Source organism: Plectropomus leopardus, chromosome 19 (assembly GCF_026936395.1).
Source record: "Plectropomus leopardus strain MGB_pleo_1.0 chromosome 19, ASM2693639v1, whole genome shotgun sequence".
Classification (NCBI taxonomy): domain Eukaryota; kingdom Metazoa; phylum Chordata; class Actinopteri; order Perciformes; family Serranidae; genus Plectropomus; species Plectropomus leopardus.
The window spans coordinates 25,811,910-25,825,484 of NC_142194.1; the positions used below are offsets into that span (position 1 = coordinate 25,811,910).

The window sequence follows — 13,575 nt, forward strand, 5'->3', positions numbered from 1 at the left end:
GCAGTTCTAGCTAGACTAACATTACTTATGGAAGTTCATCTTACCTCCACTCTCTATGAGCACATCCAGAAGCTCGTCCATCTGCTGACTTCTGGTCAGTTGCTGTAACAATAATAAGAAAGTGATTCTTTTTTATCAGTTGAACATTGTTTTAACAATTGAATGTCAAATAATTACAAATGATTTTACATAAAAATATGCAAGCTTTCAAGCAGTCTACAAAGACTTGCAGAACAGAGTTTTGGTAATACAAACGTTTCTTGGAGACACGTATGAATAGAACCCGATCCATCTTCATATCTACCAAAACTAGCATACCACTTTCTTTCTGTCATTTGGGTGAACTTTTCAATGTTCGCTTTTCGAGGTTAGCAATCAAGCTAGCAGCCTCGGTTATTTCCACTGTCAAACTGCTTTAGTGTCGAGCTGAGCTGGTGGGTTAGCTTCCCGTGTAAACAACTTCATCAAGGCCAAAAAAAGCCTTTCTACCCATATATTTTAGATTCGGCACAGAGAGAAGTTGCTCTTCACCAGTAAGCTGTAACAGCCCAACTGACACTGGATTAGTGAGACCTACACCAACACTTAATTATTTCATAGTTTTAAAAGATTAAATGACTGGCCAATATCTTTTAAAAAGAAACTTATCATTTAATAAGGATTCTTAAAGTATACGACATTCAGAGCATTAATATAATAGCATTAATATAATAGTAGCAAATTACAAATTGTAACATAGAGATATACTGGAGTAATGGGGTCCTGGGCAGAGAATGAATTCATGCTACTGGAGTGTGCTCTGTTTTGTTGTGGTAGACGGTCCAGCAGATATAATACTGTCCCGACCCACAGCTTTCTCATGGAAGTGGAACACCCACCCTCTGATTCTCCGCTGGTTAACACTGTTGCCGTTGTTCGCACTGTTGCCGTTGTTCGCACTGTTTATGAAGTAAGCACTGTTAGCTGCTAACCGCCAGCTCCACAAATGTATTAAGAGACCTGAAAACTTACTGGCTCAGTGGTGTATGGAGCCAAAGATGCTCAGTTTCCACGCTATGTAATAACCTGGATTTTTCCTATTGTGCGGCACACAGAGCAAGCAAACTACAGACTAACAGACGGAGTGCAGACCAGCAGCCAACTACCACCGGCCATGTGACTAATTTCTGGTTTAGCGCTCCACTAACTTGAATGTCGATAAAATTAACTAATCTTGCAGCTCTTCTAGAATTTCCAAATGTTATCAGACTGAATGGATGCAATTTTGATCTTGTGGGGGTTGTGACACTCAAAAAAAGTATCTACTGAGTTACATTTCCCAATGTAAGTCAATGGGAAAATGTCTTTTCAGGACCAATGGCATTGCGCGGCGCGCAAAAATAGCAGTACAAATGTTTGGCCACTATGAAAACTGGCTTCAAAGCTCAGCACTCTTCCTGGGCGCCTGGGCGACTCAGCCACCTTCATGTTGAGAACCATGTGCAGACAACCTGAATTAGACTTTGAATCATAGATATGCTCTGAATATCATACACATTTCCTTTAAGATTTGCTTTCTTTTTCTGCAACCCAGATACATAGTGAGTGAGACATTTAAGAGGCAAATAAATTTGTCAGTGCTTTCTGGTGATGAACTCTATAAAAGAGACACTTGTTATAAATGATCTAAAACATATTTGATGTTTCTTTACTATTAAAATCAGCTGAGCCTAACCACTTTATTGCTACATCTGCCTTCAAAAAATGTTTGTACAACTAAAACAGCGATCTGCTTCAGATTTGGTAAAGGGTGGGAAGTTAGTGCAGAGAACAAAGCAAATGGATGAAAAAATGAAGTGCGATACAGGTGATGGACTGAAAGAGACAAAAAAGAGGAGACAGGAGGAAAAGTGGGATTAGAGCAACGCCGATAGGTCAAATAAAAACTCTGGCCAGCCATTATCTACTAAATTTAGCATGAATTTCAGTTTACCTGCTTGACTGCATCCTCATAGCATGGGGGCTGTCTTAAGTCTGATGCATCTGAATCTGAGCTACTGAAGACAGGGGGAGGGACCTGGCACTTTTGGCCAGCATGCCGAGGAGAGGGTAATACTGACATCTATATGAGACATGAGTGAAAAGTGACATTAGCCCACCAATTAAAATAGGGGAGCTTACCAAATGCAGATTTTTTTAGAAAAGTAAAAAGAACTAAAAATCAGGCCCTCGTGTCTACTGAATAATCTCATCACATGACACATTTCATTTTAAGAAAGGGTTGGCGTTGTGTTCTTGTAAAGGAAAAGTCACCAACATGTGAGGGAATATGTGATGAAAACAGAGGGACTCGGAGATATGACAAGAGTGACAATGCAACTCATAACAAAAGACAATTATACAGAGACAGATCACAAATGAATAGAAAAGAGAAAAACGGTTACGTGAATGTGAGGTGATTCAGCTGAAGTACATGACACCGACATGACAACATCGCAAAATGTTCTTCATGTTGACAAAATGTTTACCTTTGGTTGCATATTCTGGTTCTCAGGCTTAGCCGAACCGCTGTGGCCACAGTCAGCGGAGCTGGGAAAGACTCCTTGAAGGCCTCTTTGGTCAGAAGGATAAGAACAGTTCACCGCCTGGCCACCGTTCTTCTGCTGCATCTGCATTGAGCCACAAGTACAAAATCATGCATGTTAGAAAGCATAATATGCAAATAAAGAAGTATAGAAAAAATTAGAGACACAAATGCAACATCAGAGTCTATTTTTCAAAGGATTAATGGTAACAACTTTGATGATCCACCCATTTTTTTAAACAGCCTTTACATCTTGCATTTAATGCGTTTTGGGTGTTTGGAGTGTAATCAGTGCTTGATTACAAGAAGGTACAGGTGTAAATCACCAAAAATGCATTGAAGACAGACTGTGATCCAATCGGCCAGGGACACAATGTGACATTTTTGCATTTGCATTTTCAATCCACATTCAACATCTGCACATGGCTGTTACAAGCATTAGCCAGTTTGAGAACTAAACTACTAGCAAGGAAGCAGCAACAAAGCTTATTCAAGACAGACCAATTGTCTGCTTTCAATTTGGTCCAACAAAAGTATACAAGCAAAACATTCAACGCTCGGTTGTGATTTTATGGAGAAACAATGTGACATTAATGGAGAAATAGCTAAGCAAATGATGGAGAACAACTACAACTGGTCAAAGAAATTGTGATTGGATCTTATTCATAGAAAACATAGATATGTAATCAAGTTAAATCCTATCTGGACACAATGTGGATATGTGACATATTTTGGTCCTCCAGCACCATCCTCTGGTCAAAATGTTAACATTTAAGCTATTTGGCTAACTTGCCTTAAACAGAAAGTACAGCTGATGCTGGTGAGAATGTCATCAGTAAACTAAACTGAGACAGCAAACATGCTGAACATTGCATTGAGCATCTCTGGATTATTTGGATGTTTTTTTGAAATATCTGGGAAGTTTTTCACTGGCAGATCAGTTAATTGGCCCTTTTGCTTTTGGTTAAGAAGAAATGGAGGAGATAGTAGTTCAGTACTGTAACTTGTTACCTAATTCTACAAATAAAACAGAAGACTTCTGTGTAACAGGGTATGTTAGGTTGTAAGATAAATATCAATGGTATATGTAAGGGATAATGCCAGATGAAGTGCCTATTATCAATAATTAATGAAAAGACCTGTTCTCTGTTGCCTTCACGGAGTCGTTAATAGAACCTTTTGGCTCAGCTATGAGCCGGAAAGCTAATGTTATGCTTGCAAGATTCAAAGTCAACAACATTGCGTACTGTTGACAAACAGTAAACATAATCTGACAGCATGTAGCATGACTATCTACAGTAATTATCCAGTCATGTCTTTGTCCCCAAATCAATACAAAGATTTTCATGAACAAATGTTAGTGCATTAATTTAGAGAGGTGAACAGACGGTCTCACTCAGTAGGTGTCAGTTAATGTATATAAATTAAGATGAACGACATGACAGCGGCTCAAAAGTAAGGTAAACACATCTTGATCACCCCTGGTGGCTGGCTGCAGGTCATAAACAACATCCCCTCTGTGTTTGTGAATGGGACATAGGCCACACTAAAAAAAATCAAAGTAGACATCTAATAATTTTTTCCCAAAGATGTCTCCTGTCATATAAGGTAGTTCTCATCACCCTGATGTTTGTTTTTCTGTTATGTTTGGTTTAGTTAGTTATTTAATGCAATAAAAAGAGAGTTTGACAACATGACTGACAGCTGTGTGTGCTAATTTGTGTGCACACTCTGAGATACTTTGGCGTCATTTTTGTACAGTGGGGGTGAGTGAAGACGTCCATCTTAATATACGGTCTATGGTCAATTATCTAGAATTAGAGGACAACTTGCAGCCAATCAGAAACTAGTATTCACCAAGAGCATGGTATAAGCGGTGGCATTTTCAGGTTTTTGTGTGTTTTCTGTGAGTGTAGACTCTTGGTAAGAGAGGTCCTTCTGTCCATGAAAACATCATACCTGCATGCTGCGTGCTCTGTTATTGCTCTGGGGGTGGGGGTGAGTGCAGCCGTCTCTTCCCAGCGGAGGTGATAGCAAGTAAGGGTTATTAGGAGACGAAGGCTGGGGGCTGCTGGAAGGCTTTCCAATAGGAGAGTCTTGTGGCGAGCACTGTGGACTGAGGAACGCAGACATTGTGGCGGGGCTGCCAGAGGAAGTGTCCATACACTGCGGCCCCCCGGAGCCCCCCATAGTGGAGAGGGGGTTGTTGCAGTGTCCCATATCCTCCATGCAGCTGCCAGGAGAGCTTTTCAGCTGTTTGGGAGAGGACAGAGGACAGCTGGAGGACAAAGACATGGGCTCCTGCTTGATTGTCACCCCAAAGAAGTGCTGTCCCATCATGGCTGGAGTCTGCTGATGGTGTATGGAGGGGTGAGATGGAGGAGGGGCCGTGTCCTGCGTTGCTCCGTAGCAGCGTTTCCTCTTGTGGAGCTGCATCCTCAGCTCTTCAACCTAATCATCACGGTGACACAGGTAAATGTGTCAGTCAGCATTTAAATATATGTCTTGTGATAATTCTGTTTAGTCATTATTTATTTATTTTATATTTTGAATAACTTTAACCCTCAAAGTGTTACTGTAGACCAGGGATACTCAACTTGTTTTGCTTGGGGGCCACTTTTTCAAAATGACAGGAGGCCAGGGGCCAGTCACAGCAGCCCCATACATGTCTCTAGGAGTTTAGAACATTTCTAGGTTTTTAGGACAATGTCTTGATTTTAGGACATTTCTAGGATTTTAGGACATTTCTAGGATTTTAGGACATTATGTGGATTTTAGGAAATTTCTCAGATTTTATGTTTCTAGGATATTGGGACATTTTTAGGATTTTAGGACATTGCCTGATTTTTGGACTTTTGTTTGATTTTTTTGATATTTCTACGACTTTAGGATGTTTCCAGGATTTTAGGACATTTCTAGAGATTTCTAGGATTTTAAGTCGTTTCTAAGATTTTAGGATGTCTCTATGATTTAGGGACATTTTTCAGATTTTGTGACTAAGCTCTATTTTGATGCATTTTTATGCACTCTAGCGCCTTTTTGTATACTGAAAGTACAAAAACTATTCCCAATGTGAATCACTTTATTTTTTATTATGAATTAGAAAATGGTTGAGGGGCCATCCGGCACCGTATCGGTGTCCGGATTTGGCCTGCAGGCCATAAATGAAGTATCACTGTTGCAGACTGATACACTGCTGGTTACTCACCTGTCTCTGCTCCTGGTGCAGCTTCCATGTCAGCTCCTCAATCACCTTCTGCTTTTCCACCAACATCTTATCTTTTTCAGCATCCACACCTTCCATACCCCCACCTTCCCCCACCCTCTGTCCTCCCCCTCCCAGGCCGTCCTCCATGCTGAGCTGGGCCGGAGACGGCTGCAGGGCGTACTGCGTTGGCGAGGACATGGGCACGTCGCTGAAGCTGTCGGGGAGGGAGCCGCTGAGAGACAGCTCCGAGGAGGCTGGAGAGATGGGAGGGGTGGAGGAGGTGCTGGGGTAAGGGTAGTAGCCTCCCTGAGACAGAGCGCTGGAGGAGGATGGGGACTGGTAGGATGACAGGGATCCTGTGGGTGTGACAGGGAAGGTCACTGTGGTGATGTCAGAGGAGCCTGAGGGCGAAGAGCCGGTGTTGGAGTCCTTGAAGGGTCGGAGCCGCTCGATGAGGGCCGTCTTGGTGCCGGAGACGGGCATGCCTCGGATACGAAGGTGCTGCCTGAGCTCTGACACCTATCACAAAAAAGACATATTATTATCTGAGACCTTTGGGCTCTTTTTCTTATCTTAACTCAACTTTGTAACACCTACTTTCAGATCGTCCAGATTAGCTGGCAGGGGCCCAGGTTTGACCGGGGAGATGTTACTCTGGTTGGCATATGTGTTCTTGACTGGTGAGGACGAGTTACTGTTGGCTTGGCTGGACGGACCACTGGAGCTACAAGCTGATAGCTGTTCACTGGTTCCTCTACAATGACAGAATTGACGTGGATTAGTCACATAATAAAGTAAAAATAACAACAGTTCAAACTTGATATAGTTTTCTATTAAGGCGCCCATTATAAATGTAATAAATGGCTTAACTAATGGTTTATAAGTCTTCTACTAATTCTTTATTGATTAGCTAGCCTTGAACCTGAAGCTACTAAATTACAGATTGTGAGAAACTGAGACTACAGTATTCATTAATGACTTATCAACAATGGAAGGTTTCTTACTTAATCTAATAAGCCTTCAAATATACAAACATTAGATAGGTATTTAAAAGGGGTGGTGGGTATAGCTTTCCAATTAACTAAAAATAATGCCTAATACTGATCTATGTGGCATTAGTTAATTACTTATTAACAATTAAAAAAAATATTTGCGCCAACTTATAAACCTTTTACAGTAGACACCTTCTAAAAATGGTTACATTTTGTGTGAAAGTTCAGTCAGTAACAGCAGTTTGATACAACAATCTTAATTCAAGTTCCACTAACTAATTTATCTAAAGCTTTTGACCGCATTTCACGGGCTTCATCAGTAAATGGTGCTTGCTCACTTGTCATGGAATTATCATCAATACTTTGCTATAGGGCTGGGCAATATATTGATTATATATTGATATCGTGATATCTTAGATTTTGGATACCATAAGTGTTGTTGTTCCCAAACCTCCAACTCACTCTTCACTACACTCACCAAACTTATCTCTGCTAGTATATCAACTAATGTTTAACACAATTTAAGACACTCAGCTATCACTCGCTTGCCACTGTGGACTTGAGTTTAACACACCTCATCTCTGCTAGCATATCAGCTAATGGTAGCTAGGCTTTAATTAGTATGGTTAAAGCAAGAGCAGTGAGTGGTTAGAGCTAGAGGGTAAGAATGTCAGGGTTATCCAATCAGAGGCAGAGTGGGGGGAGAAAAAAAAACTTTCTTCCACTAGCATCTAAGCTAAAGTTTTTAGCTACAATGGCACTGTTAATACTTTTCTTATATCACATATTGATGTTATGATATATATGGCATCTGATTTTCTCATAATTGCCCAGCCCACCTATGGACCTAAGCAAACATCATTCCCCGATGAAGGCTGTAAAATCATGAGGTTGAAAGCTCCAGAGAAAGCTTGTGATGGGACTCTGAATTAAGATCAGATCAGATTTACTGTGCGACTCACTTCTGGGTTTGGGTTGGTGGATGAGGCTGGTAGCTGAAAGCGGGCTGCCGCTGCTGGGCCTGAGTCTGTGGAGTGTGTGTGTGCTGCTGCGACTGCTGCGACTGCGGATGTGTGTGAGCGTGCTTCTGCTGGCTGAGGATCTGCAGCTGCAGGAAGAGCTGCTGCTGCTGGAGGAGTCGGGCGTAGGCCGAGTCCATGGGCGGAGGAGACTTCTCAGCCTTCTGGTCTGGAGGAATGTACTGGTGGTACTTGAGCTTCTTCACTTTTGGCTTCACATCTTTGGGTTTCTTGTGTCGGTTCTTGTCTGACGTCTTGGACTGCACAGAAGAAGAGGGATGAGCTAGTATAATGGTCGTAATGAGGGACTTAAAAATTAAACATGCAAAGTGAAGGAGAGTAACAAATTAAGAAGTAGAAGGAGTATGGAAGTAAGTTCTTGAAATGCGGCTGACCTTGACAATAGCAGGAACAGGTATTGGGGGAGTAGCCTGGCTGTTGTTGGCACCAGACAGCCCTTCATCCTGGCTTTGATCAGGTGGATCCCGGGCTGCACCTCCCTGTTCACCAACAGAAACAGCACACTGTATGAAGTCCTCTCTGTGTCCACTGAGCCATTCTAACCCTCCACTCCCCACCTGGCCTAGAATGACCTGTGATGTCTGAGTCATATATTTAAAAAATAAAATAACATAAACAAATAAATTAATTAAATAAACACATTTTAAAAATCAACACAGAATTTAGTACAACGAAAAGATAAATGATCACAAAAAAAAAATCCTACTCATCTTACCCAGATAATGCATAGTATAGTAGTAGATAGTAATTGGACTCTCACTAATAAATGTACTGCATGTGTACATATACTATATTTCTGTGTATACACATGTCTACCCATAATACATGCTGATGTTTAACACTTAAAAACCTGGAGCAACATCACTTTTCTCGTGCTGCTTTCACTTTTGAACCCAGAGCAAATTAGTTTGATTTCCTTCAAAAACATGGTAAAAAAGGCAATGAGCAACTTGGTAAGAAATGTTCTCCTAATGACAAGATATTAGCAGATTTGCCTTGTTTCTCTAACTTTTTTTAAACGCATGTATTTATTGTTATTATTATTTATTTTTTTAATGCTTTTTTTTCTACAAATACAGCTGCTTTTTAATTTACTAATTTCTTGCAAATCTCTGGGTAATTTCTTATTTGGTTGCTTATTGCTTTCTTTACATGTTTTCGAAAGAAATCAAGCAAATTAACACGTTTTTAACATGTAAATTTTAAGTAAATTTTTACTGTTTTCACACTAACATTTGCTAACAACCACCAAACACTTAAGATGACCAGAATATTTTTAGTTTTTCATTCTTCATATGGTAAACTGGAGTGTTTAGAAGGGATGATCCATCAAGCTGCTGCACCTACTACGAACAAATGATACTAAACATCTAGCTCACAGTGTATACTAAAAGTGAGTGAAAGTGGGCATCAGTTTTATTTTTGGTCTGGTCACATTGTTGCTTTAAATTGCATCTATTTAGTCAGTGTTTCTTTGCAATGCTTACTTCTCCTTTAGGTTTAAAAAGTTGAACTGAGGGGAATGCTTGAGACAGTCCGTTTGTAATCCAAATAGAGTAATTACACACAAAAATGCACTTATATTGACGTTTCATTTGCAAAAGTGCTGCACAAAGATCTCAACAAGAATTTACACTTGTTGATTCAGAGCTGATGTTTCGGTTGGAACGTTTCATGATGTCTCATAGATATAAACAACCCTATTCTGGCATGACTTTCAATCAAGTGACCGTTGCTGACGGTGACCGTTGGAATGAGGTCATCAGGAATGAAAGGTAAGCAGCCAGGAAATAAAGGCAGCTGTGCCGGTGGGATGGAATGTGACACCTGACTAGTTCAACTTTGTCCAGCAACGCCCAGTGGAAAACAGAGGATGGGGGTGCAGTTCATTCTGCCACCACAAGGAGGCAGAAGAGGCAAAGCAACAACTGCGAGAGGCACAACAACCTGAGAGACAGACAGAGGGACATAGAGCAGAGATGGAGGGAATTCAGAGAGGAGTCTTACCTGACGTGGGCTGGTGAGGGCAGGTGAGGAGGAGGAGGAGGGCGTACTGCCGACAGCCTCAGATGAAGGGCAGGCCGAGCCCTGCGACTCGTCACTGTGGTGCTGCTCTGGAGACAGACTCTCACTGCTGCTGTCCTCCTCAAATGCATAAGAGTCCTCCTGCTTGGGGAACTTACCATGGTTAACTGTAAGAGGAGGGAGACAGGGGGTTAATATGCATTAACTCAAGATTACAGAGCAAAGGATGAGAGATAACACAGCATGCTTTTAAATGATACTTATTTTAGTTGTGTGGACACTGTTTCTGTTGATTAGGATAACATTGTGCACAAAAAAAGAAGCCAGATGAAGCAATTGGATTCAAAGTTTACCCACATTATCTTAATCACCTTATTTTATGGGTAAAACTTGAAATACATACATCTAAAATGCCACTAATAATCCCTCACTGCACAGAAGAACTGAGTGCACATAATGACGGCAAGCACAGAGGGTCAAGTTGAACCACGAAGTCTGTAAACTGTAATCTCTGCTGTCAGTTTGGTTCATCATCTGGCTTGGTTTTCTCTCTTGCGTATTCAAAACCTCCTGATCTTTTGTCTTTTTAGTGACCTACAGGATCCTCTGTGATTACTATTACATTATTATTGATTAAAATAAATGGTGACCAAAACGATGAAAGCAAAATCCAAGCTTAAAGCTCGATTACCAGCCAGGCAAAAGAAGCAACTACCCAAAACCTTCAGGGTGCCAATAAAGGCTCAGCACGTGGTGTTTTTAAGTTTGTTCATATTGTATGCATCTCTAAAGCACATTAATGACAGGCAACCTAATCTTGAGGCCCCGTGCTGATGACTGGCCCTGAATTAAAGCCCCTGATATTTTCTTGAGTGATGTGGTCCTACAGACATACTGAAGAACACTTTTTAGAGATTTTTGTGTTTTTGTCCTCTTTCCAGTTTAAAGTCAGAAAAAGGCTACATCACGTGCCTCTGTGCACCGATTGGAATATTGCAATTTTTGCATGTTTTTACAATCAAAACGTGTTGACAGATGTGGGGTTGTTTGCTTATGCTGCCAGGTCATTGTCAGTCAAATATGATTAAACCAAACCAACACAGGCCCAGTGAAGCAGATGTGTTTTCACTGTTTAAAGGAAACTTCACCAAAAGGACCGTTTCTGTATCAATTACACACCATGTTACCTTGATTTTGTGAAGAAAATTTCTTGCATGCCTTAAGTTAATGAAGAATTCAAAAACTAAGAAAATGTATCATGAATTTAAGTATACTAACAGAATAGCAAATATTACCTAAACATCTGTTTGCAAGCTCTCTCACAACTGCAGTATAATCTAAGTTTCAATTATCCAGTCGTATTCTCTTCCTAAACAAATGCACTTTTACATAAACCTTACACTTTGGCATGAATAATCTTACACACGAATTAGTAGCATGCCTGGAGAAATCACTGGAATGTATAATGAGTTTAAACGCACGCACTTGACCGGGCGCACTACTAGTATGCAGAAGTGTTTGAAATAGTAAGGCTTTAGCAAAAATGTGTCTGTTTGCGAAAAACTTAGCATACGACTGCATCAGTGAGACTTGGATTATATGACACCAGTTTCATGTGAATTTGGAAACAGGTGTTTTGATATAGTTTTTTTTTTTTGTTGATTTTTTAAACATGGAACCCATTTACTTAGTTTACTTAGTTTTTGGATTCTTTGTTTACCATGAAGGCATGTCAGAAAAAGTTTTCTTGAATTTGACCAAGAACAGGGTGAGTAACTGATTTACACGATCATTTTAAAGGTAAAGTATTCCTTTAATCTCTTAGAAAGTGACACCTAAAGACCATTTTCAAATCTTTAACTTTGATTGCAGCTTATTTAGTCATGCATGCGTGATGTTTTGATTAAAAAATTTAATGCAGGGTTTAAAATCTAATTTCAAGATTTTATTAAATCAGTTTATACTGGTATACTTGTACGATAGATTTAAAGAAATAAGTTTCTGTCATCGTATACAAATACAAATTAAGTGTAATTATCATGATTGGAGAAACAGGGGCGAGTAATTTTTGCCACAGACCCCACAGCAGCTTGTAATGAAGAGGAATGATCCTGTGTTTGTATGGAGCTGTTTGCAGGCAGCTCGGCTGCACATTGCAAGGCGCTGCACGTTCCCTGTGTGACCAGTGGTATTCACACACTGCCTGTCTGTCACTGACACCTAGTACGACACTCAGCCCGGAGGTGTTACGCTGCGCGGGTGAGAGACTGACACCGCCACTATACATCCACCACGCTCCTGACTGGCTGAACTGATAGTGAACACAGCTTTAATTGGGCGAGCTGAGAGCGACTATCTAACAGAGCTGAAAGGACAGAGCCAGGGGTAAAGGTGTGTGTGTGTGTGTGTGTGTGTGTGTGTGTGTGTGTGTGTGTGTGTGTGTGTGTGTGTTTGTGTGTGTGCGCAGAGGTATAAGATTCTCTCTTTGTATCCAAACATGTGACAGGCAGGAACAGACCCTGGTTTCAATCACAGCACCAGGCCCATTCTGTGCAACTCAATGACCTCGCATACACACACACACGCACTGAGCTTTACACACAGCTTAGAGCACAGCATTGTCCTAAATGCCATTTCCTCCCACCTGTTCATGTTTAACCCATTCACTCTTCACTAACTCACAAACACCAACACACACTCTGCAGGGGTCATGTGTGAGTTTGCTCATCTCGGTACGTGTCCTCTCTGCTATAGGCGCTCCAGTACATGCTGTTTCCATGAGTCTTTAAGTCAATTTGATGTCATTGGGAGATTGAGACGGCAGAATTGCAGGAAATCTACGAGCCGTGTGTACTTCCGCTTTTCAAGTGGCTGGTTTAGAAGCTCCGGCGGGTCACATAGTTTCCAAAATTACCAGACAGAGGTTGAACCAATCATTGGGAGTGTTGTGTCAGGGGATATAGAGCTATTAGGTGAGGGGTTAATGCTGCAGGCAAGGGGAACGCAACAGCCTGGCCCTGTCACTGAGCTTTGTAGGTGACTGGAGCCATAGAGGTTGGTTAAAGCAGAGACAAAAGCAAGGAGGAGGGGGTGGTAGATACAAACATACACAGGTACGCCCACACAAGAATGCACTCCAACTCAAAACCACATCACCACTTCGAAAGAAAAAGGGTGGACCCAAATACAGCTGCTGTTCATCTCAATAAACGGCGCTCCCCTCCTCCTGCAGAGGTAGTGTAAACCAGCTGACTGCAGGCCGCCGTTTCCTGTATGCAACATGTTTACTGGAAGCTCAAGGGGGCAAACATAAAACCTCTAAAACGCCAGTCTAAAAACCACCAGTTGCACTGCCAAGAATGATATAGAGCGAGTGAGTAACATGTTGAGGATTAGAAGACAAACAGTGTGAGGTCTGAGCGGCACAGTGGGACTGAAGCTTTGCAGGTCTCTAAATCAATGGAGTGTCTAAGCATGCACGTTGTGCACTTTCTTAAATCCAACACAGGAGGAGGCGGCCTATACACCTTAATTCACAATATACATCTGTAAACGCATGTCTTTTTAAAGAAAATGAGTCCTTTCAGTGCCACAATAAAAACATTTTTGGAGATCCACACTGGATCAAGAGATTTTCTGAAATATGCACAATGTTCTAAAAAAAGGAATTTACATTCTCTGTGAAAGAAATACAAATAAATACTTTTTCCTGCCAAGAAATTTGGATCAAATTAAGGGAGACAACAG

The 13,575-nt window shown here is 41.1% G+C and overlaps 1 protein-coding gene across 13 annotated transcripts in view; it reads right to left on the bottom strand.

Annotated features, from left to right (window-relative positions):
• The window catches only part of myocd (myocardin), a 173,889-nt gene that overhangs the window by 5,009 nt on the left and 155,305 nt on the right, over positions 1-13,575 (bottom strand). For 11 of the 13 annotated variants that reach the window (XM_088070030.1, XM_088070029.1, XM_088070035.1 and 8 more), the window contains 9 exons: positions 9,811-9,995; positions 8,178-8,282; positions 7,726-8,042; positions 6,369-6,525; positions 5,772-6,290; positions 4,523-5,014; positions 2,508-2,648; positions 1,973-2,101; positions 45-102 (listed from right to left, as the gene is read on the bottom strand). In XM_088070030.1, the coding sequence (XP_087926156.1) occupies positions 45-102; positions 1,973-2,101; positions 2,508-2,648; positions 4,523-5,014; positions 5,772-6,290; positions 6,369-6,525; positions 7,726-8,042; positions 8,178-8,282; positions 9,811-9,995 (2,103 nt within the window). The remainder of the gene's footprint in view (positions 1-44; positions 103-1,972; positions 2,102-2,507; positions 2,649-4,522; positions 5,015-5,771; positions 6,291-6,368; positions 6,526-7,725; positions 8,043-8,177; positions 8,283-9,810; positions 9,996-13,575) is intronic. The other 2 variants (XM_088070034.1, XM_088070032.1) reach the window with 1 other exon arrangement.